At 41.2% G+C, this 26,433-nt stretch overlaps 1 protein-coding gene across 3 annotated transcripts in view; it reads left to right on the top strand.

Moving 5' to 3' along the window:
• Positions 1-26,433, top strand: part of FNBP4 (formin binding protein 4) — a 46,432-nt gene that overhangs the window by 13,575 nt on the left and 6,424 nt on the right. For 2 of the 3 annotated variants that reach the window (XM_077460950.1, XM_077460952.1), the window contains exons 4-13: positions 9,794-9,986; positions 10,069-10,216; positions 10,297-10,417; positions 11,992-12,318; positions 14,263-14,455; positions 14,651-14,763; positions 16,656-16,760; positions 17,298-17,431; positions 18,347-18,534; positions 25,920-26,206. In XM_077460950.1, coding sequence (XP_077317076.1) covers positions 9,794-9,986; positions 10,069-10,216; positions 10,297-10,417; positions 11,992-12,318; positions 14,263-14,455; positions 14,651-14,763; positions 16,656-16,760; positions 17,298-17,431; positions 18,347-18,534; positions 25,920-26,206 — 1,809 coding nt within the window. The remainder of the gene's footprint in view (positions 1-9,793; positions 9,987-10,068; positions 10,217-10,296; positions 10,418-11,991; positions 12,319-14,262; positions 14,456-14,650; positions 14,764-16,655; positions 16,761-17,297; positions 17,432-18,346; positions 18,535-25,919; positions 26,207-26,433) is intronic. The other variant, XM_077460951.1, reaches the window with a different exon arrangement.

Here is a 26,433-nt window from a genome sequence, read left to right as displayed (position 1 = left end):
GTAGTACCTCTGCATTTGAGATCCGAAATTCCCATTTTGGGATTGCCGCAGAGGTTAGAGGCTTTAATCGCATCCCAGAGTGGGACTAAGCACGGTAGGTCCCCTTCCATTACCCAGGACCCTCAAACTGAGCAATCGGGGGCAGGAGATGAATTTTTCTCAGGGGACCGAGAAGAAGCTGATGACTCCTCTTCTGAGGGGGTCAAATGCGGGGGGGGATCAGGTTCACAATCTCTTACTGAATTGGTCCGCTCCACATTTCTGCTACCCTTAACTGTGTCAGTTGATAAACCTACCTCTTGTATGGGTTCTCTAAAGCCTCCCCAAGCTGTGCATGCTTTTCCTGTCCATTCTATGCTGGAAAAGCTTATGTATTCTGAGTGGGATCACCCAGATAGAGCATTTTTATCCTCCTAAAAAGTTTTCAACACTTTATCCTATGGAGGAAAAGTTTAATAAAAAATGGGAGATACCAGCAATTGACACTGCTATATCCTCTGTGAATTAACGTTTGACTTGTCCGTTAGACTATGCTCAAAAGCTTAGGGATCCAATGGATAAAAAGTTGGAATTCCTATTAAAGGCCTGCGCTGGCAGCAATTGGTGTATCTCAATCATTGAGAGAACAGTTTAATTCTTTATTTCTTTGCAAGAATACAAAACAACATCATTAATCAATGAAGTACAACATAATGCATTCCTGCCCTTTTTATGAACAAAACAAAAACAAGACAGTATCAGTACAATATCCAATACAGTATATAGTATCTATTCCTCATAGTGGTCCAACAAACAAAAAAAAAAAAAAAAAAAAAAAAAAGGGGGGATAAAGGAGGGAGGGGGGGAGAGATCAATCCCACCCACCGGCGGGTTTAGTTTACATTACTCAACCAGCTCACCTAATCTTCAATTTCTTCTCCAATCAACCTCTTCCCCTCCTCTGACTGTAAAAAAATCTCCCATGGAGCCCAGATTTGCGCTATGGCTTCCCTTTCCTCAGAGGGCATAGGGATCAGATTTTCCATGATCCCAATTTTCCTTACTTTGTTTAACCATTGTGAAATTCGCGGTGCTCCCTTTTCTTTCCAACAAATGGTTATGCAGCTTTTAGCTGCATTCACCAGATGGCATAACATTGAATTCTTATATCTCTCTAATGGAATATGTGTACATTGTAATAGGAAGAAAGCCGGATCTTCCTCGAGATGATACTCAGTAAACAATTGAGAGATTTTCTGAACTTCTTCCCAGAACTGTCTAATCATTGGACAATACCAAAAAATATGGGCAATAGTGCCTCTCTCCTTACCACATCTCCAACATTTATCTGATGTCTCTGGAAAAAAGGTATGCATTCGTGATGGAGTATAATACCAACGCATTAGTACTTTGTAGTTTAGTTCCTGTATCTTAACACACCTAGATGATTTCAAAGTCAAGTGTATTATTTTCTGACGTTGAGTCGGGGTGAAAGTTTGTCCGAGATCTCTTTCCCATTTATCCAAGCTCACTATGTCATTATCCTCCAAAGGAGAAATTAGCAATGCATATATTTTGGAGATAATATGGGAAAGGGGCTCCTTATTTTCACAGTACTTTTCAAACTTAGTAAGTGGACGATCAAAATCCTTAGCCGGTCCTAAGGTGTCCAGAAAATGTTTAACTTGTAGCGCCTGCCAGAGGGGTAATTCATATTGTCCTCCTGGTTGCATTAGCGTTTCTATTGATGGCCATTTTTTAGATCTCAAAAAGTGTAATGCCTGGAAACAACCCTTCTCTCTTAAATTTCTAAATATACCTAGTTCCATGCCAGGCGGGAATAGTGGGTTCCCTAGAATAGGAAATAGAGGAGATTTAACTGTTGAGATTCTGGGATTCCGCACTACTTTTATTCCCATCTGGAGCGTAGGTCCTACTAAGGGATGAGCTCTTAATATAAGAGGTATAGCTGTGCCGCACCACAAGGCTCTATCTAAAGGGATGGGACTTACTTGTTGTTCCATAGCAACCCATCTTTTACTGTCTCTATGGCAGCACCAATCCACAATTCTACCCAGCTGGGTAGCTTGATAGTATTTATATAAGTCCGGTGCTGCGATTCCACCCGCTTCTTTAGGCATAGTTAGTAATTTCCTGTTAATCCTAGGGTGCTTACTTGCCCATATGAACTTTGTAAAAATTGTCCGAATTTTGCTAAAGAAAGCCAGTGGAATCCGGATTGGTAGTGCCTGAAACAGATAAAGAAACTTAGGGACGATATTCATTTTCAAAATATTACTTCTTCCAAACCAGGAATGTGAGGATTTATTCCACTCATTCAACCTTGTAATAATTTCCCTTAATAAGGGTGGAAAATTCAATGCGTATGCATCTATTAGGTTAGGTGGGATCTGTATCCCTAGATAATTCAGCGCTGTGGCTGTCCATTTAAACTTGAAGTTATCCTCTAAATTTTTTTGAATGGGATTCCCCAGTGATATCCCCATCGCCTCTGACTTACCATAATTTATTTTAAAATTAGATAGAACACCATAGTGCTCAATTTCCCCCAATAAATTGGGTAATGATATTTGTGGATTAGAAAGTGAAAATAATAAATCATCTGCATATGCTGAGAGTTTATATTCCTGATCCGCTATAGAGATACCTTTAATATCGGGGTTCCATCTTATTCTATTTAACAGAGGTTCTAATGATAGTGCAAATAAAAGAGGCGACAGGGGGCATCCCTGACGTGTCCCATTAGATATTAGAAAATTTTCAGAGTTTATCCCATTAACCTTTACCAGTGCCTGTGGCTTTGAGTATATTCCTGCTATCCAGTCCAACATTCGATCCCCAAGGCCCATCTGCTTTAAGACTCCTAACATAAAGGACCAACTGACCCTATCAAAGGCCTTTTCTGCGTCTGTATTAACAAAGATACTCGGCAGCTTCCTCTGATTTACATATTGAATTAAATTCAGGACCTTAATTGTGCTATCCCTAGCTTCACGTGTGGGGACGAACCCCACTTGGTCCATATGAACCAGCTGCGTCATAAACGGTTCTAGGCGAGCTGCGAGTATCTTTGTAAATATTTTGTAATCCGTATTTAATAATGATATTGGACGGTAGCTACTGCATATTGATTGATCCTTTCCTTCTTTTGGAATAAGTACGATATGTGCCCTTAATGCTTCTACAGGTGGAGGCCTGATTTTCCCTTGTATGTTAAATGTTTTAACCATATGAGGGACAAGTTGCAAATGAAAACTTTTAAAATATTGCAGAGAAAATCCATCTGGACCAGGAGCCCTTCCTTGCCTCAACATCTTTATTGCCGAGGTTACTTCTTCTGTTGTTATTGGTAATTCAAGTTTTCTTCGTGCTGAGGATGACAATTTCGCTAAGTGTGAGGATTCAAGATATTCCTCTAGTGATGAAGAGGAAGAGGAATGGGGGGGAACTGGAAGATTATACAATGAAGTATAATATTGTCTGAATTCCTCTGCAATATCTTTTGGTACTAGGGATTTAGAATTTCCTTTTGTCCTGATATAGGGTATATATGAACGGAGTCGTTGTTTTTTTAATTTCCTTGCTAGCACTTTGCCACATTTATCACCTGATTCATATATTACTCCCCTTTCTTGTTGTAAAATAGCCCTTACCTTATATCGGAGGAGATCTGATAACTGTCTTCTTAAATGTGCTAATTCTGTCCCCATATCCTTCTCCATTGTCTTCTTATGTTGTATCTCTATCTTCCTTATCATTTCCAATAATCTGCCTGTTTCCATTTCTCGAGCTCTTTTTATTCGGGACCCATGTTTTATTAGGATTCCTCTAATTACTACTTTATGGGCTTCCCACACTATCCCCATTTCAGTCTCTCCATTATCATTAATTTTGAAATACGAATCGATTTCTTTAATTATCTCTTCTTGGATTTCAGGACGTTGTAAAAGGCTTTCATTCATTTTCCAGTTCCAGTCCGTTTTATATAGAGCATCCTTCAAGAGGATATTAATCGTTACTGGCGCATGGTCAGACCATGTTATATTTCCTATACGTATGTCCTGTACTAATGATAATGTTCGCTGAGATAACAAAAAGAAATCGATGCGTGAATACCGTTGATGGGGGTTTGAAAAGAATGTATAATCCCTCTCCTCAGCATGGAAGGCCCTCCATACATCAACCAGTTGAAGTTCATTTAATTTACGAAGAATATTTTTCCTAATTTTTTCAGAAACGGATGATGTCCTATTAGAGGTATCCAATTTTGGGTCTAGAGGGACGTTAAAGTCCCCCCCAATAATAAGAGTTCCCTCCTTGAATTCCATTAATTTTGATAGAGCTTTATTCAAAAATCCATCTTGGTATGTGTTTGGGGCATAAACTGTAGCAAGAGTTACTTTAACCTGTCCTATAAGTCCCTTAAGGAACAAATATCTCCCCCCTGGCTCTTCACATTTATCCAGTAGGAACCACGGTATTCGATTGGATATTAAAATCGCCACGCCCTTGGTTTTAGCCTCTTGATTTATGGCATGATAGACATTTGGAAAGTTTCTATTTTGAAGGTAAGGAAATTTTCCCTCCTTCAGATGTGTTTCCTGTACCATGCCAATATCAGTTTTAGAGCGTTTTAAATCATTTAATAACATTTTACGTTTCTCGGGGATGTTAAGTCCCTTGGTATTAAGTGATGTTATGCGTAATCCCTCCATCTTGTCCATGAGAAAAAAAAAAAAAAAAAGACAAAAAAAACCCTTTGCTGTTAAAAGGGGAGAAAAAAAAAAAAAAAAAAAGGGGGGTACGGGGGACCCCCTACGAGGAGTAGATATCAAAATTTCCCCCACACCTACCTATGGGTTCTTAGCTTCCCGTAGGTGTAAGGTATGGGCGGGTAGCTAACAAATACGGGGCGCGTATAACGCTATTCCCCCTCCAAAAAAAGAAAAAAAAATCTCTTAATATTCACATCTATTCCAGCAACTGTAATAATTTTGTCCTAACTTTTCTTCCTCGGTTCCCTCTCCTATTCATTATTATACATTACACAGTATACATAACTCTCCCATACCCTCTCCATGTATTTTAATTGAATTCCGTCTATAGGCCCCAAAAAAAAAAAAAAAAAAGGGGGTATATTTTAAACATGTGCTTTATAATAAATATTATAAATATTATAATTACAGTCTTTATTCCACTCCCTTTCCACCCTCCCTCCTTTAACCCAAAAATAAGTGTATATTTTAAACGTGTACTTTATAGTGAATATTATAATTACATTCTCTATTTCACCCCCTTTCCACCCACCCTCCACAATCCCCATCTTATCCCTCCCCTCATTTAACTACCATTTTACCCCCCGGAGCAATAACAAACCAGGTTCATGTGAACCCTAAAACCGTGATAATAATTATAATTTTTACAACAACCCCTCATCCATCTTTCTACCCTTGTGTATCCCCACCCCCCCTACCTCATTACCTCTCCATCTTATAACAATTCAGCTCTATGTGAACCCCAAATCCATAACATCCAGTCTCCTTATTTTAATTATGTGATATAATAACACCAAGATATATTTTATTAACTATTATTTGTGAAAAAAAAAAAAAAAAAAAAGGGGAGGGGGGGAGAAAAAAAAAAAAAAAAATTGGGGTGGCGGAAAATAACATATAAATCCTATACATGTTAATTTGTATCATCTTATTTATATACTATGTAAAGTATACTAAATTAAACTATCCAGGGACCATATTGAACCCTGGCCCATTAAAATTAGGGGGGGGATCCTCCAATATATATATGTGACCTTTATTCTCTTATAACCTTTTAATCTAGGGTATGGAGCCTGCATCAGCTATTTGCTGTACAGTACCCTCTTTACTACCCATCAAAACTTTTTCACCGCTAGTTTTTAAGACCCCTTCTTTTAATCGTTTTTTCTTTATAGGTTGAAGCCAATCTTGCACTTCACAGTGATCGGTTTTCAAAAAGGCAAATAATGCCGGTAGGTCCTGTGGGGACGAGATCACAAAAGATACTGATCCCCTTTTAACCGTTAGAGAAATTGGGTATCCCCAACGATAGGTACATCCTGCAGATTTTATTTTCTCCAAAATTGGCCGCAGTTGAGCTCTTCGCTGTAGAGTAGCTTTTGATAAGTCCGGTAGAATGCTAATCTTCGCTCCTTCATACACTATCTGACCTGCATCCCATGCTTTCCGACTAATCAACTCCCTGTGGGCATATCTGTGTAAACACCCAATTACATCCCTCGGTCTGGACAAAACTGTCGCACGTGGTCCTGGGGCACTGTGAAGGCCCTCAAATTCGATTTCTCCAGAAGCTATATTGACCCCAAGGTTATGACATATAGTATTTACGGCACTGTATAAATGTTCATCCTCAATACTTTCCGGAATGCCTCTAAATCTGAGATTATTTCTTCTACTTCGGTCCTCTGCTGCTTCAAATTTTAATTGAACACTTGATGTTTGAGCTATCTGCTCTCTTTCTAAATTAGAGACCCTCTCCTCTATACTACTAAGGGCTGATGTTTCCACATTGACCTTTGCTGTTAAGGCTTGTACCTCAGACCGTATTGATTGCATCTCCTTTCTGTGTCCCTCCTCAAGCCGGGACACCAGGGCCTCCATTTCTTGGCGTGTTGGGAGAGCCTGCATAATTGTTTTCAGGGTTTCTATTTCTTGATGGGTTGGGAGGGCTTGCATTACTGATCTTAAATCCATATCACCTATGGGTTCTTCCAATATTTCCCGGGGTCTCACCTCTAGCCCAGATACAGGCCCAGATACAGGCCCGGCCTGCACCTGACCTATATCCATCGCTGCGTTTGGCGATAATGGGAGGCTCATCCGTGGTGCTGCCAATGGAATCTCAATACCTGCTGTCTCCCTGGTCTCTAATGTAGATGCCCGGGCTGTAGCTGCTCTTGTGTGTGGGAAAAAACTTTTAATCTCCTGTTGGACTGACTCCTTTTGCGTAGATTTTTCCTCTCTCCTTTTCCTAGTGCAGTGCATCCCACTAAAGAGGTAACTTCCAGGTTTTTAGAAATCAATAAAATGAAAAAGGAAAGAGGGCCCCTCTCACTTTCCAGTTGTTTCTTAACAGAAGCTCACTGTAAATTTCACTCAATCTTAATTCAGTTTAATAAAGTAATGTAGATTCAACAGTTCCCCAGCAGTTTAGCAGTTTATCATTACCATAAGCACAAAAGCACAAAAGGCACACCTCGCCGTATACTTTCATGCAAAGGAATTACAAGTGCTAACTGTCCACTTAATTTCTCAAAGATCTCAAGATTCAGGGATCTCCATTTTTTTTTAAGTCTTTTCCATTAGTAGTAGATAAATAGGAAGGGAGGGATGGGAGGAGGGGATGGATGGATGGACGGATGGGTCTAGGCAGAGAGATGACCTGATGATTACATAATATCTGCACAGCAAGTCCTATTACTCCCAAGGCTAGTTTCTTACGTTTAATTAGCACTTACGTCCACCTTTATCTCCACTCTCTCTCATAATTATCTCCTCCGTTCCCGTCTCCCTTGTCTCCTTTACTCGCTCCTCCACCTTGCCACCAGACCAGTTGTTTTTTTCCAATGAATCACGACACAAATAGCAACATAGCAAGACCACAGCAAGACACAGCAGACTCCTCGGATGCCCAGTGGTACTGTCTCAACAAGGACCCAGCTAGTAGCGAAAGTGTTGCAGGGAGTATTGCAGCAGCCCGGTGAAATCAGCAGCACTATTCGGCAGACACAGCGGGAGTCAGCGGGACTCAGGAGAGACACATCGAGTCTCGGCGGTGCGGCGGTATAGCGGTGTACAGCGGTATAGCGGTGCGGCAGTATAGCGGGAGCAGGGGGTCACGGATCACGGATCAGCTGCCATCGATCTCACGAGCAGGAGGGGGAGAGCTAGCGTACACGTCACGCCGCCATCCGCTTAGCCACGCCCCCCGGAAAAAAAAAAAGCTCTTCAGAACATAGTAGAGTCTATCTGATCCGCCTGAGAGAACAGTTTAAACAGGCGCTCAAGGTTATTCCTGATCAGCAGGCCCAAGATTTGGCTGAGCTACTAGGGGCATTATGTTTTGCAATAGACGCTATGAGAGATTCTATTCTCCAGGCCTCACGCCTTATACTTGAGCTGGTGCATATGCGTAGAATACCATGGTTGAAAAATTGGTCAGCCGTGCAAAAAGCTCCTGGCTAGTTTTTTCTTTTTGTGGTGTTTGGGGATGATCTGGATGAATACATCCAAAGAATTTCTAATGGGAAAGGTACCCTTTTTCCAGTTAGGAAAAGGAGTATCGCAGGGTCCAGTGTCGCATAACACAGGTGGTTTCCTTAAACTTGACGGCCTGGTATCTGAAGTAAAGCTACTAAGCGCCCAGGGGTTCTCTGGCAAGGTAGTCAAGACCCTGTTAAATTGCAGAAAACCAGTCATTAGAGCAGAAAACCAGTCATTAGAGCCATATATTCCAAGGTCTGGAAGAAATTTAACTCATGGTTATATGAAAATAAAAGATTAACTCGTGATGTTCCTTCAATTTTGGAAATTTTTCAAGAGGGTGTCGGCAAAGCTCTTTCAGTTAGTACTTTAAAGGTACAGGCAGCAGCTATCAGTGTTTTTTCTCCAATTTTCTATCTTGGAAAATTTCGCTATAGCTAGATTTTTCAAATAATTTTTTAGGTCCAGGCCAGTAGTGGTTAGAAGTTGTCAAACCTGGGATCTGTTCCTGGTGCTTCAAACTCTGGTAGAATTTTCTTTGCAGCTCCTAGAGGATATTTCAGATAAATTACTTACCTTTTAAGAACAGTTTTCCTTGTGGCAATTACCTCAGCTCGTAGGGTAAGTGAGTTACAGGCCCCATCAGTGAGGGAGCCTTTCCTCACAATTTTTGAGGATCTGGTTGTTTTGAAAACTGATCCAGGATTTCTGCCTAAAGTGGCCAGTACATTCCAGAAATCCCAGGACATTGTACTACCAACCTTTTGTAGTTTGCCAAAGGGCGACCAAGAAAGAAAATTTTAGTTTGATGTGAGAATTCTTCTAGACTACCTTGAGGGGTCACCAAGACCTTTAGAAAAACGGACGCCTTATTTGTTTTTATTTTCAGGAGCACACAAGGAAAAGAGTGCATCTAAAGCCACCTTGGCTAGATGGATAAAGCAAGCTATTTTTGAAACGTACAAAAGTAGGGCAGCTCCTTCGCTTTTTGTCACTGCACACTCAACAAGAGCCTTGTCTGCATCTTGGGCTGAGAGGGCTGGAGCCTGACTGGAACAAATTTCCAGGGCTACCACATGGTCCAGTTTTTTGACCTTCGTTAAACATCACCTGGATCTCCTATCTGCCCCCGAGCAAGCGTTTGGGCGTAAGGTTCTTCAGGCAGTTGTCCCTCCCTAGACTGGTAAGTTCTGGCTCATTGTCTCATGTCTGTCCTGGAAGACGCTTAGAGAAAAGCGGAGTAAGACTTACTGGTAACTCCTTTTCTGAGAGTCTTCCAGGACAGCCGGATTCCCACCCGGTTTTGTCTTGAAGTTATGTGTCTCATGCATATGTTTTACAGGGACGTCCTACCATTCTCAAATACTGATATGGGGCCTGGAGGACCGCTCTTTTATCCGGTGGGGGTTAACATGTTTCCTATCCTGCTAGGAGGAGCCTTAGTTTCATGGCTTTCCTGGAAGACTCCCAGAAAAGGAGTTACCGTTAAGTCTAACAGATTTTTTGATGTCCTAAAAGTTTTCTTGTTTTATCAGGAGATCGATGCCATCACAGCTCCTGCATTGTCTGGAGGGGAAGATACGGCCAATTCTACAGCTCCTCCACCAACTCCTCCAAAGCCAGATCCAAAAGATTCTCACAATGTGACCTCTGGTGCTCATAATGGAGCAGAACCAAATGCCCCAGGGGAATTATGGCATTACGACACACATTGTTCCCTGGCTGGAGGTAAGAAATATAAACGGCTCTGGGCTTTCTTCTTCTATGTGGGCTTTTAGACGTAATTCATTTCTATTGTGTGTTGCTTTAGTTGACGTGGACATGGGAGACTGGCAGGAAGTGTGGGATGAGAACACCGGCTGTTATTACTATTGGAATATTCAGACCAATGAAGTGACCTGGGAGCTGCCTCAAAGTCTGGCTTCCCAAGTACAGGGAGCCCAAGGATATACAAACAGGTGAGGCCTTCATTTAGTGATGTTTGCCTTTCCTTCTATATACTAAATATAAGCTATAATGGAATGTTATTGGCTTTCAGCAGTGAGTCTTTGGACTATTCCAGTATGGTTACATCTGAGTCTGTTCCTGAGGTAAAAGAAGATAATTTGGGTTTGGCTGTCAGCAGCGTGCCAGTGCTTCCCAAAAAAGAACCAAAGAAGGTATGTGGTCATGTATTTTTTTGTTTTAAAGCCTGAGTAGTCGTTACAAGATGCCTGCAAGTATTTTTCCTTTTATTTTTTTTATTTTAATGTAGAAATTCCACAGCACTTTACAAAATACAATTCAGATCAGATTCCCAAAGTCGCCTAAACAAAATGGCCTATCACACTCATACCGAGATTTTTATTTATTTTTTATTCAAATGATCCAGTCACATTGCACTTAAGAGGCCTCAGCTTATGCTCAAGTTCAGTGCTTTGTCATGCCCTCTGCCTTCCACAGTCCAATGAGTATACTGCTACTGAGCTTACCAATGAGAGAAAGTGGAGGACTCTGACTTTGTATATTCAGGATAAGGGGGCACTCTTTACCATACAGGATTATTTGGTAAATAAGCACTGATATTCCTTCACAGGATGTTTTTTTCAAATGTAAGAGGTCACTTTTATACAAGATTTTATGTAATGTATATGGTAGTCATAATTTGCGCCATTATTTGTTAGTTACCAGTACAGCTGCACAATTGTCAAGAATCGTTATCGCAATCTTGACTAAAGTGTTTCACAATTCTTTCTATGCAAAGTATTCTCTCTGCTCTTCTGAAGCCACAGCCCTCAAAAGAAAGGAAGAGGAAAACTGGGCAGTCTGCCAAGAATCCAAACATTCTTTATCAGTTGAACTTAAAGAGGGATTTCACTGTAAAAAAAATAAAAATAAATAAATAAAAGCCAGCAGCTACAAATACTGCAGCTGCTGACTGACTTTTAATAAATGGACATTCACATGTCCCAGGATCCAGCGATGTCGCCATTCTAGGTGAGGGAATCGGGAAGTGAAGCGTTGCGGCTTCACTTCCCGGTACCCTACTGCACATGCGCGAGTCGTGCAGAGCAATAGGAATGGTCCGCGCTGTCTCTGGGACCCGTGTGTGACCCAGCAGACAGAGCGCTGGGACAGGAAGAGGCATAGAGTCCCGTGGGAGTCTATGCCCGGAAGTGGGTGCAAATACCCGTCTTATATCTGCACCCCCCTGAAAGGTGCCAACTGTGACACCGGAGGGGGGGAGGGTTTCCGATGAGTGGAAGTTCCACTTTAGGATGGAACCCCACTTTAAGTATAAACATTGTAACAATTTGTAAATGGAATATACTGTGTAAGTGATAACAGTTTAACCAGTAAAGTTATCCCATTTTTTTTTTCTGTATTATGTGAAAGATTTTACGTCGCGAGAATCGTAATCTTTTTATTCTGAGAAAAAAATTGTGATTCTCATTTTGGCCAGAATCGTGCAGCTCTGGTTACCAGTTGTTATATTTGAATGCTTTTACAGCCAAGTTAGAAAGCAGTAGCAGCTTAGTTGTTTTTCTGAAAGGGGTATATGCCCACCCATGTCTTCCCTTTTCCCTAGAGGCAAAAATGGACTAACTGCTAACTCGGATGGCTAAGGCAAAACATTTTTGACATCTGGCCATTTTGAGGGAAAATTATCATGGCCTTATTAGTGTTTTTATGTAGAATAGATAAAAAATGTAACTATCCTGATGTGCAATAAACAGAACTTTTTTTATTCCAGGAGTTGAATGATGGAATCCAAGCTCTGTCTAACAAAGAGGAGGAAAAAGTTGGTGTGGCAGCATCTCTGCTCGCCCCACTGTTGCCAGATGCTGTAAAAGAGGAGGAGGATCGCTGGAGGCGACGGGTCATATGTAAAGAGGATGTGGTTGAGCCTACCTGTGAGGATGATGAAGACATGGCTGCTGTTTGCACTGATAGCGAGCTTGCTGCTGATGAACAGGCCCAAGAAGATGTCTGTAGCACTGTGCAGTCTGGCGAGAGTGAAGAAGAAGCAGAGGAGCCAGAGGATACGTTGGAACTGGAGAGGGTGCTGGAGAGAAAGAAGGTATATCCTTGTATTTTAAAAAGGGCTATCAAGCAAAATGCATCTCTTGAGAAGTTTTTCATTGGAAGCTGATGTCTGGCGTTCAGACATTTCCATTCATGTACAGCTGTACAATTAACATAACAAGTTTTTCCAAACCTGAAAGCAAAAATTTATATTGTATATAGTATATTGCAGCTTACCAGAAGTGGTGACTGTATTGGTTGCCTTTCTTCAAGAGGCTTGTGTTTTTTTGTTTTGTTTTTTTCTGCCAGTAACTTCCTTCAGGTTTTGGGATGACACCCTACTGTATCAGTAACTGGATAGAACTACAGGACTCGGCCCTTCTTTTCCAAAACACACAGGATGTTCTGTTGTCCACATACAGAGCCTTACAAAAGTGTTCACCCCCCCTTGGCATTTATTGTGTTCTGTTGCCTCACAACCTGGAATTAACATGGGTTATTTGAGGATGTACATCATTTAATTTACAGAACATGCCCACAACTTTGAAGATTTTTTTTATTGTAAAGCAAAAAAAATAGGACAGAATAGCAGAAAAAGTCAATGTGCATAACTATTCACCCCCTAAAGTCAATACTTTTTTAGAACCACATTTTGCGGCTATCACAGCTCCAAGTCGCTTTGGATAAGTCTCTATGAGCTAGCCACATCTTACCACTGGGATTTTTGCCAATTCCTCCTTGCAAAACTGCTCCAGCTCCTTCAAGTTGGATGGTTTGCACTTGTGAACAAAAATTTTTACGTCTGACCACAGATTTTCTATTGGATTGAGGTCTGGGCTTTGACTAGGCAATTCCAACACATTTACCGGTTTCCCCTTAAACCACTCAAGTGTTGCTTTAGCAGTGTGTTTGGGGTCATTGTCCTGCTGGAAGGTGAACCTCCGTCCTCGCCTCAAATCACACGTAGTACAGGTTTTGCTCTAGAATATCCCTGTATTTAGCACCATCCATCAACTCTGAACATTTTGCCAGTCCCGACTGCTGAAAAATATCTCCACAGCATGATGTTGCCATCACCATGTTTGTGTTCTTTGGGTGATGTGTTGGGTTTACGCCAGACATAGTGTTTTCTTTGGCCAAAAAGTTCAATTTTAGTCTCATCAGACCAGAGCACCTTCCTCCATACGTTTTTGGGAGTCTCCCACATGCCTTTACTCAAAATGTGCCATTTTGTTTTTTTGCTGAAAGTAATTGCTTTCTTCTGGCCACTCTGCCCTATATGCAACTCTATGGAGCGTACAGCTTATTGTCGTCCTATGTACAGATACTCCAATCTCTGCTGTGGAACTCTGCAGCTCCATCCAGGGTTATCTTAGGTCTCTGTGCTGCCTCTCTGGTTAATGCCCTCCTTGCCCGGTCCATGAGTTTTGGTGTGTGGCCGTCTCTTGGCAGGTTTGCTGTTGTGCCATGTTCTTTCCATTTATGGGATATATATATATATATATATATATATATATATATATATATATATATATATTGTACAGATCACGTGACACTTAGATTGCACACAGGTGGACATCATTTCACTAATTGTGACTTCTGAAGGCAATTGGTTGCACCAGAGCTTTTTATGGGCTTCATAACAAAGGGGACGAATACATACGCACATGCCAATTTATAATTTTTTATTTTTTGGGGAAAAATTGTTTTATATATATGTAATTTTACTTCCCAAACTTAGATTATTGTGTTCTGATCCATCACATATAATTCAGATTAAAAAAAACATTGAGCCAAAGGCAGTAATGTAACAAAATGGGTAAAAAGCCAAGAGGGGTGAATACTTTTGCAAGGCCCTGAAGATGGCCGAGACCAAAGGCAGATGATTCAGTCAACACAAGCAGGTGTTCCTAGTGTGTAATTCCTTACAGCTTCTTTGGTTGGATACTTGTCCAGTGGCATTATTGAAAATGTGATAACCTAATATTTCTCTTAACAGGCTGAGCTTCGAGCACTGGAAGAAGGTGATGTCAGTCTTTCTGGGTCCAGCCCACGCTCTGATATCAGCCAATCGGATGAAGCTCAGAAGGCGAAGCCTGTTGTTAGCAAGTGGAAAGTGTTTGTTCCATCAGCCAGCCCTGAATCAACCAGCCGCAGCTCCTCCAAGACTGGCCGGGAAACACCGGAGACCGGTGAGACATTGCAGAGTTTATAGAGGGTTTTTTTTTGGCATGACCCATAAGATCAACATAGAAAACGTTCCTTCAAAACTGAAGTTTGGGGCTGCACTGAAAATATGAAGATCCTTCCTGTACATCCCACCCCCACAATTAGATTCCTTTCTTTATCTCTTGAATATTTTATTTATAATTCTTTGTTACTTTCAGAAATGGGGGCAGAAGCTCCAGAGTGTCCAGCTTTTGCAGTAGAGACAGAAAGTGACACTGCACCAGTGAAAACGGCTTCAAAGCAAGAAGATGAGGAAGATGACGATCTGAAGGTAATTGCTGAGTCCTCTTGGTCTTATACTACTTGTTACTAATTCAGAGTTTTTTCATAACACATAAGTCAGTAGATTTGTTCAAGAATTTTATTTTTGTTCTATTTGGTTGTTCATCTTACCCTCTAAAGCTTTATAGTAGGACATATACAGTAAACAATCTTGCTTTGGGGGCGTGGTCTGGACATGGCCGAGTAGAGACGTGTCTGAGGAGTTCCTGTTCGTCTCATATCCACCCCAGATAATTCAGCTCAATTTTGTAAACTAGGCTCTCATCCAAGAAGGCCCAAAAGAACACAAAGTCCACTAAAGCAGCCCCCTCTGAGGGTGAGATCCAGCAGTTCTTTCAAACTTCCCTGCCGAGCTCCCCGAAACCCAAGAAATCGGGTATCATATGGTATCTTGTATTCTGTGAGTTTGAGTGATAGTATGGATATTCACCCAGCATTTTTTCTGCTACATGTATCAAATATCCCTGCTAAAAAGTTTATTATGCGGCACTTGTTAAATGCCACTAAGTCCTGCATCCCTCTCCACTGGAAACAGCAGCTCCCGCCAACCACTAAGGACTGGCTGCAGAAAGTGAAGGATATAAATAGAATGGAAGATCTAATTCTCACAGCGCATCATAAACATGAGAATACACAAAGACTTGGAGTCTCTGGAACCTGTTTACTGTCTCTGAAGAGGGAAAGGCCCTTCTTGCCATGTAGATAGTGTTATATGAGTAGCTACTCGTCTGTTGCCCTGGGCCATCGTCTCTCCCCATACTTTGTCCCCCCCACCCCACCAATCCTATTTCTTCCCATTCACCTCCTCCCCTTTTTATTTATTTTTTTCTCCATCTGTTTTTGTTCAAGAAAAGAGGAAATGGAGTTGGGGCGCCCTTATCTGTATAATCACGCGTTAATCACCAGGCTGCTGATGAGCTTGCTAACTGTCATTTCTCTTGATGTTTACTGACATCCACTGTAACTATGTCCTCTATATACATGTTGACTATAATTTGAGATGTGTGATTACAGCCTTAATTTTCTCTTTTTCATGTCATTGGTGTAATGATTGGGTTTTGCCCCTTACAGGAGTTCAATAAAAATGTTAGTTTTTTTTCTTAAATTTGGCGTGGAGTTCCCCCTTCAGAGCTCATTCTCTGATTGGCCACGGCAAAAGTCGCCTGGCCTGGAGTGACTTAAAGTCGTGTTGTAAGTCGCCCCAGGTCGGGTTTAAGTCGTGTTCAAGTCATCTCCAAGTTGCCTCACAAAGTCGTCCTGGAAGTCGTGTCGCCCCTGTGTGAACCGGCTCTAACGCAAAAAAAATATTAATGTATTTTTTGTTTATTATAATTTAATATATTTTAAGGTCAATTATTGTATTTTTACTTTATGATGGTTTTAGTTATTTGTGTATTTTACATTTATTTATTCATATATTACCATTTTTTTTTTTCTCTTTTTACTTTTTTTTATTTTTATTTAATTTGAGCAGAAAATGACGCAAAAACATGCGCAGAAATGCGTGACTAGTGTGTTTTTATTTCTTTCTATGGGAATACAAACATGCCCATTCGAGCGACAAAAAAAGAACTTTGAGCTTCTTTGACTTGGAGTGGAGATGTGAGCCATCTCCATAGAGAATAATTTATTTATTTCCCCCCCCCCACCAGCATTTTTGAGCTTCAAGCAGATAATCGCTCAGGTGTGAATGGGGGCTTAGAGTAAATGTGTATCACCAGAAATATTGGATGTGAGCGTGATTTGCTGTGGTTCTCATTGACACTTTTTTGTATTTGGCTTGCTTGTACTGAGTGTAGGGTTTGTTTAACAAACTCACTGAATAGTTTGTAGTAACAAACTTATTATTTATCTTTTTTTTTTTTTCTTTTTTTTTTGCAGTTCCAGATTGGAGAGCTGGCCAATAGTCTCATCAGTAAACTGGAGTTTTTGGGCATAAACAGGCAATCTGTGTCCAACTTTCATGTGCTGCTGTTTCAGACTGAGGTGAGTATTTGTTCATTCTTGTCCAGTTATGGGATTGACTTACTAAAGGCAAATAAGACGGTACACTTTTGCAAGTACAGTTTCACTCTGCTTGTGCAGTTGATCCAGAGTTTAGTAAATTAAGTAAAGCTTCACTTTACAAAGAATGAAAAATTGAATTTTTGCTTGCACGTGATTGGCTGATGGAAGTCAGCAGAGCTCTCCCTCATTTACGAAGCTCTGAAGCGACTGCACTTGCAAAGTGCACGGTCTATTTGCCATTAGTAAATCAACCTCTGTTTTAGTAAAAGTGTTTACCAAAAGGTTGCATTGCAAGTTAATGGCTTCCAAGCCATGTGAAAAACCTGCGGAAATTGGCCTTCTCTATGATTGAAAAGGAGAAAAAAAAGTTTCCACTATAATTGGGATTATGGGTTGTAGCAGAAGGCTGGCACGCTAGAGAGGAAAATCCAAGACTGTAATTTGGAAGTGTATTGAACCCTAGTCCACTGTGCTGAAATCTCACAGCTGCATTTATTTCTTTGATATCTCCAACAGACTCGAATCTCAGATTGGAGGGAAGGAGCGCTCAGCGGAATCTATCTGAAACGTAAATTGCAAGACGCATCTGAACAAATAAAACAGTATGAAATTAACGCCACCCCTAAAGGCTGGGCCTGCCACTGGGACAGGTACGAATCTTCCCCAATTTTCACCTTTCACATCTCAAAACATGACTTGTGACATCACCACCTGACCTCGTGACCTCATCTGTCTGGAGACTGAACACGGCCGCACTTTAGGTTCTGGGTGGGCAGATCCCTGGAGCACAGTGAGCACTTGGGCCTGCACATTGGAGAAACTTAAGTTTTTTTTTTTTCATAGCTGTGTATGCATATTGTCCATGTAAAGCCTTTCCTGAGAGGACAAAAAAAAATTATAAAAAAAAAAGGTTGGTTAGAACTCGCTCTCAGTGCCAAGTGCGCTGATGGGGCAGGGACAGGGGGATGCGCATGCGCAAGCTTTGTGACCATTTCAGGATCCGGATCCCTATCCTTTCCCATCTTACACCAGTGAAGTTCCGACAAGCTTCGTGGCCCCAAAGGTGACGGCGAAGAACAAGATACGTCCCGTGATCCAGGTCAGACCAAAATTATTTCTTTTTTATACTTGTGTTTTTTTATTTTTTTGTTAAATATTTTTTAAGCTATATATATATATTTTTGTTTTCTGTACGTTGTGCTTTTAATTGAAGATCTTTGCTCTCTTATCTTTCAGCTCTCAAAAAGTATACACATACTTATTTTAATCCCGTGGATATCATATTTGAACTTATTACCAGAATGGTGGTGTCAACCATCCCCAGCTGTATTAAGCATTTAAGCAATTTGTTATCTTAATTTGATCTGTGTTCAGAGTTGCATAAAGATGCTCTGCAAACCAATGCCAGTCAATCTTAGGATGGCATTTTTATTTCAAAGTTGAGATCATTTTTGTCAGGTTCCCTCCTGTTGGCTGATTCCAGCTGTAGGAGTGTGGACCTTATTGGGCGAATATCCGAGGGGTGAATATTTACAGATTTTTATCTCTTTTTTTTTGTGATTCAGGAATCATAGGCGATATTTCTATGTTAACGACATCTCGGCAGAGTCACAGTGGGAGTTTCCTGATGTGGATGAGGAAGAGGAGGGGTCTGCACCCCAAAATAAAATACATGCAGCCTCTAAATTGGCTGAAAAGGACAAGGTTGAATGTGCATTGGCTCTTCCTCCTGAGCCACCAACAAGTATCCCAGGTAACTCGAATAGAATTTATTTATTATTATTTATATTGATTTGTGTACATTATTTATTTTTTCCTCCATAACATTTGTAACATAAACCTATGGAATTGCAACATTCCAAAACATACAGATTTGCCAGCGCAGTATATAATGCATCCTGTAATGTTGGTCCACAAACTTTCCCGAGATTGCTTTCCCTAGGATTGCAGGGGCATATTTTACCTTTTTTAAATTTGTTTGATATTTTATAGTTTAGCTACTAAATACCAAAGGTACAATTGTCATATAAAGTTGAACTCCAGGCCAGTATCTGAAAAGACAGCTGTAATTCATATGTGAACTGTCTTCATTGCAAAAGACTTTCTGATTCAGTTTAGCCAATCTTGGGATCCAAGCACCCCTTTCCAGACAGGAGTAGCAAGATTTCACTTTATGATCATCAGTCTGCTGATTTGACAAGGAAGTAGCATCATTCCACTGATGTGACTGTAACTTATTTTCCTCCTGTCTGCAAGCTGCTAGAGTTAGTCTGACAGCACAGCAAATGCAATAGAGCCCTAACTGGCTCGCAGTGCTGCCCTTCCCTCTTACATTCTGAGTGCTGCTGGGAAGCTAATGTAGAATTCAGGCACCTATATAATATGCATTCAATAGCCAGTATGATATATACGTCACAGGATTAAATGAGTTTCTGGTATTCTATCTGCTTTACTTGGCTTTTGATGCTTTTCAGATATGCTAATACACAGTACATTAGGAAAGTAAAGGGAGGTGAAGATAATGGTAAGGCAACAGCAGTCCTATAAGCCAGTGGTTCTCAACGTCAGTCCTCAAGTACCCCCAATGGGCCATGTTTTCAGGTTTTCCTTTACTTTTGCACAGCTGCTTTAAATCGATATCAATTACATGGTATTGATGAGAGCCATTTTATCTAAGGGAAGTTCCCAGAACATGGCCCGTTGGGGTTACTTGAGGACTGAGGTTGAGAACCACTGCTATAAGCCATGAAGTATACAGCGAGGGGGGGAAAAAAAAAAGTATTTGATCCCCTGCTGATTTTGTACATTTGCCCAGTGACAAAAAAATGATCAGTCTATATTTTAATGGTAGGTTTATTTTAACAGTGAGAGACAGAGTAAAAACAAATCCAGAAAAACGCATTTCAAAAAAGTTATAAAATTATTTGCATTTTAATGAGTGAAATAAGTATTTGATCCCCTATCGCCAAGATTTCTAGCTCCTTCTATACAGATAAAGAGCTGAGATTAGGAACACACTCAGCTTGTTAACTGTATAAAAGACACCTGTCCACAGAAGCAATCAGTCAGATTACAATCTCTCCACCATGGCCAATGAGCTGTCAAAGTATGTCAGGGACAAGATTGTAGACCTACAAAAGGCTGGAATGGGCTACAAGACCATCGCCAAGCAGCTTGGGGAGAGGGTGACAACAATTGGTGCGGTTATTTGCAAATGGAAGGAACATAAAATAACTTTCAATTGCCCTTGGTCTGGGGCTTCATGCAAGGTCTCACCTTGTGGAGTTTCTGATCTTGAACGGTGAGGAATCAGCCCAGAACTACATGGGAGAATCTTGCCGATGATCCCAAGGCAGCTGGGATCGTGGTTACCAAGAAAACTATTAGTAACGCACTACGCCTTGAAGGACTGAAATCCTGCAGTGCTCGCAAGGTCCCCCTGCTCAAGAAAGCACATGTACAGGCCCCTCTGAAGTTTGCTGATGAACATATGAATGATTCAGAGGAGAACTGGGTGAAAGTGTTGTGGTCAGTTGAGACCAAAATCAAGCTCTTTGGTATCAACTCAACTCGCTGTGTTTGCAGGAAGAATGCTGCCTATGAACACCATCCCCACCATCAAACATGGAGGTGGAAACCTTTATGATTCGGGGGTGTTTTTCTGCTAAGAGAAGAGGACAGGACAACTTTACTGCATCAAAGGGACAATGGACAGAGCCGTGTACCATCAAATCTTGGATGAGAAACTCCTTCACACAGCCAGGGCATTGAAAATGGGTATTCTAGCATGACAATGACCCAAAACACATGGCCAAGGCAACAAAGGAGTGGGTCAAGAAGAACATTAAGGTCCTGGAGTTGCCTAGCTAGTCTCCAGACCTTAATCCCATAGAAAATATGTGAAGGGAGCTGAAGATTTGAGTTGCCAAACGTCAGCCTCCAAACCTTAAGGAGTTGGAGAGGATCTGCAAAGAGGAGTGGTACAAAATCGCTCCTAGGATGTGTGAAAACCTGGTGGCCAACTACAAGAAACATCTGACCTGGGATTGCCAAGAAGGGCTTTACCACCAAGTACTAAGTCATAAGAAAAAAATATAATAGATGCACTTACTCACATACCCACCAAACTGTACATCACCACTGCGCTAAAATCGATCCCAACCTATACCTAAGCTGCTACTTATACAAAAATTATATCAAACAAGTGCCATAACTTTCCTTTTAAAGCAAGAGAACTATCTGACACGTAGCACTAAATACGTGAATAATTAAATTCACACTCCCTTTCACCTCAAATATAATTAAGCTCAAAAAATGTGAAAATAATACTATATATATATATATATATATATATATATATATATATATATATAGTGTGTGTATTAGTGCTACAAGTGCAAAAATGTGTGTGTGTGTATATGTGTGTATATATATATATATGTATGTATGTATGTGTGTCTTCTATATATCCCCAAGTATATGGTAAGCATTAATTGCTATGCATAAGTGAAACTAAAATGTAAAAAAAAAAAATATATCGATATAAACAAAAATTATCAAATAATAAAAATGAATAAATATATCAATCCAAATAAGGAAAAATCCACGTGAGTGATGCTCAGTGTCCAAACAAATTAATTGCTCCTTCACCACACCCTCTGTGACCGCGAATCCCCCGTCATGAGTACACTCACCAGCTAGTAAGCCTCACGCTCACGTGTTTGGCCAATAGAGCTTTAAATCCTCTAGGCAGCAATTGTAAACCATCAGATTTGCGAAGCCCATACACCTTGATCACTTCTCAGTAAAGCATCACTCTCACATGGATTTTTCTTTATTTGGACTGATATATATATATTTTTTAATTTTTATTATTTGATCATTTTTGTTTATATTAGTATATCTTTATTTTTTCACATTTTAGTTTCACTTATTATCATGTGTGTCAATTAATGCTTACCATATACTTGGGGATATATATATTAATTTTGGGTATATATATTCTTTGTGATGGATAGAAAGAGATTATATATATATATATATATATATATATATATATATATGTGTGTGTGTGAAATATTAAGTATTTTCACATTTTTTGAGCTTAATTATATTTTGAGGTGAAAGGGAGTGTGAATTTAATTATTCAAGTATTTAGCGCTACGTGTAACATAGTTCTCTTGCTTTTAAAGGAAAATTATTGCACTTGTTTGATATAAGTACAAAGTCCTGTTTTGTGAAGGTGTCAAATGCTTACTTCAATCATTAAAATGCAAATCAATTTTATCTTTATTTTTTTATTTTTTTGAAATGCGTTTTTCTGGATATTTTTGTTAGTAGGTCTCTCACTGTTAAAATAAACCTACAATTTAAATTACAGACTGCTTGTTTCTTTGTCGGTAGGCAAACGTACAAAATCAACAGGGGATCAATCACTTTATTCCATCACTGGATAGGTTACATAATCCATGAATTGATTAGCTACATTTTTCAAACATTTGGATGCAACCAGTTTGAAGATTTAGAGGGCTAGTGTACTGAATGCTGCATGTCCTGCAATAATATTAGCATAACTGGGCTTCGATTTGAAGCAAGGCCAACATGCTTATGTAAATCAACTTCTGCAACTCTAACCTATTGAACCACTCTTTCAAGGAAGGTATCAAAGTTTTCTTCCAGTGTCTGAGAACACAAATTCTGACTTCATTTACCATGTACATGACCAGGAATTTAGAGTAGTGCTTGTATGGTATGGCTGTTTGATGCAGCAGGTATTGGGAATAAATGGTCACTTTTTCGATGATCTGATGCACACTTTGCCATTATGGATAAATCATGGGGCATAGCCATCACGTAGAAATGTACCTTCTTCCACTAAACAACACTAGCAGTGTTTTGGCATTTAAAGAGTAGTATTTATGAAGGAGAAAAGTCAGACATTCTATACAAACAAGTACATTGTTTTTATTTATTTTCTTGGATAACAATATTTAGGGAGGCCTTGTGTATGACATTATGAGGTTATGTATGCATTCCCAACCCCCCCCCCCGGCTTCGTTCTCCATGTTTTACAGTATTTTTTTAATCATGAAGAATTTTATTGAGCATTAAAAAGTATACATTTAACAAGTGCAACATGCACTAAACAAAAGAATAACTAATTTGACATAACCTACGGGCAAGCGATACATAGATCAGAAGACATTAATTTTACATCATACCTGATAATCCAACCGCAAAGACCAATGGGCCCCTGCAGAGGAGGGAAACGCAATTCATAACCACAAAAACATAAGTGGAGCGAGAGACATATATAACATTGTACTCGAGCGGATAAACGATTAGATTGAAGGGCGACAAGTAAATGTGTGGGCCATGCTGAGAGCAGTGTCGCAGCTGGGGGTTAATCCTAGTCCGTGCATGTGGACGTGTCCTCTAGCCACCTGTCCCAAATGTTATTGTATTTGGCTTGGCAGCCTATATGCAAGTACAATACCTTTATTATAAGGGAGAGTGACAACGTTGAATGGTAGGAGGAGCTCTCTTTGATCCAGGTGCGGGCGATTTGCATTCTGGTGAGAAATAGAGATTCTTGTAGGAATATGTTGAGGCATTTCTCCTCTTTGGGAATTGAGAGGATGCCAAGTAGACCTTAGCGGGGGCACAGAGATAGGGGAGAGCCCATGCGGTCATGGAGGAACTGAACCACCTGTGACCAGTATTCCCGGAGTCGTGGCGAAGCCCATATCAGATGGTAAAATGTACCATTGGGGTCCCCGCATTGGGGCGAGTCGGACTGTGGTTCAGTTTGAACCTGGATAGACGAGTCTGGGGTAAGGTAGGACCTATGCAAGATGTAGAAGTGTGAGAGTCTGCCAATTTGGGGGATACTGTCTTAGAGGTGGTCAATGCATCTTCCCAGTCTCCATCCCCCAAGTCCGCCTTCCACTTGGACTTCAGCCGGTACGCCCGTAAGGTGGCCGAGGGCAGCATGAGGTTGTGTAAAAAAAAAAAAAAAAAAAAAGGAAATCAGCCCCTTGGGATCCTGGCCGCAGACCACGTACACAAGGAGCAACGACTCAAGACTGGGGACAGATTCATCAAATTGGGAGTTGAGGGCATGTCAAAGCTGGAGGGAGCGAAAGAGCATTTGATTGGATAGGCAAAATTTGTCTTTGGCCTGGAATGACCTGACTGTACCGATTTCCAAAACGTGAGAGAAACAGTATTCCTTTGGCCAAACAGAGGTTTTGGTCAGGGACTGTGAGTAGTTCAGGGAGTTGAAAGCTGTCCTGCAGAGGTGTGTGAGTGTGGAATGCAGGGACCTTGGTTATCTTCATGGCAAGTTGCAAATCTTACAATGATGAAGCATATTGTATTTGATATCTGAGGGCCCATGGGTGGGCGACCAGGCTGGTGCGGGGAGAACACTCTAGATTTGAGTATCGGTCTCTGTCAATTTGGTTATAGTAATTGAAATGAGACAGCTGAGAGGCGATATAGTAGAGGGCAAGGTCAGGAAGGACAGTACCACCCAAGTGGACAGGGCATTTCAGGGTTCGCCACGGAGAGTTTGTGGTGGGAGGAGCCCCATACAAATGTTTTGATAGCTTCCATGGATTTAAAGATTCGGGGAGGGATTTAGAGAGGAGCATGCCAGAACAAGTAGAGCAACTTGGGGAGGAGAATCATTTTAACTAGGCTTATACGTCCTATGACTCCAATGGGTGTGTCAGGACCAAACTTGGGTCTTTGTTTTGAAGAGGGCAAATGGTGGTTCTAGATTCAGGCCTATGTAGTCTGGAGGGGCTCTCGAGCATTGCCCCCCTAGGAATTTAATTTGGCTTGCTCTGACAAGAGGGAGTGCTGCATGGGCCGCTGATGGGACATCCAGATCCAGCGGGAGGATTAGGAATTTGAACCAATTGATTTGCAGGCTGGAGTATCCCCCGAACTGCTTTATCGGCTGCTGAGCTGCTGCTAGGGAGGGGCCCCGAGTCTTCCAAATAAAGAAACATGTCATCCGCATAAAGGCTGAGCATCTCGGTCATCTGGCCCAATGCGGAGGCCTTTGATATGTGGGTGGGCTCTGATGGCAATGGCCAGTGGCTCCATGGCAAGGGAGTACAGTAGTAGAGATATGGGGCACCCTTGGCGAGTACCTCTGGATAATTCGAATGAGTCAGAGATCCTGCCATTTACTTGGATCTGGGCAGTGGTGGCCTGGTAAAGAAGCTGTAGCCATTTGACAAATTTTAGGGCCTAAGCCAAATCTGCGGAGGCATTCCCAAAGCTAGTTCCATTCCACAGAATCGAACGCCTTGGCAGCATCCAAGCTCACCACTATCCTGGATCCAATGTTGTCATGTGTGGCCTGTAGGTTCATGAAGAGCCTGTGAAGGTTGAATGCAGTGTTTTTGTTGGGCATGAACCCGGTTTGGTCAGGGTGAATCAGTATTACTTTATTGTATTGCATTTATTGAGTCGTAAGGCAAGAATTTTGGCTAGGATTTTTACATCTAACTTTTGGAGTGAGATTGGGCAGTAAGAGGGGATCTTTGCCGAGTTTGGGGATGAGAACAATGAGAGCTTCTCCCATGGATGATGGGAGAGTCTTGGAGTCAAAGATGTGGGTATATAGAGCTTTGATTTACAGTGTTTTTCATTGTTTGTGTGAAGATATGTTGTCATGTAGAAGGCAGATGTAAGATGTCTCAATGGTGTGACTCTTTCAGAAAGCTGATTGGCTCAGGGGAGTAGGCCATCAGGTGATCAAAGCAGTATGTACATTCAGGTTTGAAACAAACCCTGATTACTAAATTGTCACACCATAGGGTGTGCTCATTTAATCTCAAAAAAAAAAAAAAAGTCAAAGATCTGGCAAATTCAGGACATTGTCTAACAGGAGTCATGGGACCTGGGATGTTAGAATTTGAGGACTCGGCACAGACTGTCTGGAAGGTATATGTGTGCCAATATCCAGGTGAGTATATAACCATTTCAGGGCCGCCTGAGAAGTTGGCCAAGGAGCAGGGTGTGGTGAGTATGGAGTGAAAGGGTGATGCACGAACGTTCAATCCACCACCTGGCATGATGCATGTTTTATGTATTCATAACATTCATTGTTCTCTTTTCCAGATTCCACCTTGGCTAAAACCTTACCCAGTGCACCAGTTGGTCAGAACTGGAACTACATTCATCAGCCCCCACTGCCTTTAGAAGTTCCTCTTCCCCCACCCCCACCCCCTCCCGAATCCCCACCCCCACCCCCTCCTGACTCCCCTCCCCCACCACCCCCTCCCATGGAGGAAGAAGAAGAAATAGAGGAGGTTGAAATGGAAGATGATGACAATGTTGAGCCACCAGTCCCAGGAATGGAGAACATAGTTGTGACTTCTGCCACCACTGAGATTCCAGCCTCTAAGGTGAGTACACAGTCTGTAAAAGACTAGATTACAATCTAAGTCCTTGTAATGAAGGCTCACTTTTTTACACCCTCATAGTTGTATATCTGCAGTGTGAGATCTAAGGCATTGCTTTCTCTGACTGCTAGTCTCAGGAGATTTGTACGTGTCACTTCTGTGCTGCACAACCATGCAGAGACGCAGTGCAGAACAAGGCATAAAAAATCAGTGATGGGGGCAAATCGGCT

This window comes from Lithobates pipiens, unplaced genomic scaffold (assembly GCF_037356315.1).
Source record: "Lithobates pipiens isolate NorthernLeopardFrog02 unplaced genomic scaffold, aLitPip1_a1.2 Scaffold_10, whole genome shotgun sequence".
Classification (NCBI taxonomy): domain Eukaryota; kingdom Metazoa; phylum Chordata; class Amphibia; order Anura; family Ranidae; genus Lithobates; species Lithobates pipiens.
The sequence above is the reverse complement of the archived record's forward strand: the minus strand, read 5'-3'. Positions and strand labels throughout refer to the sequence as shown.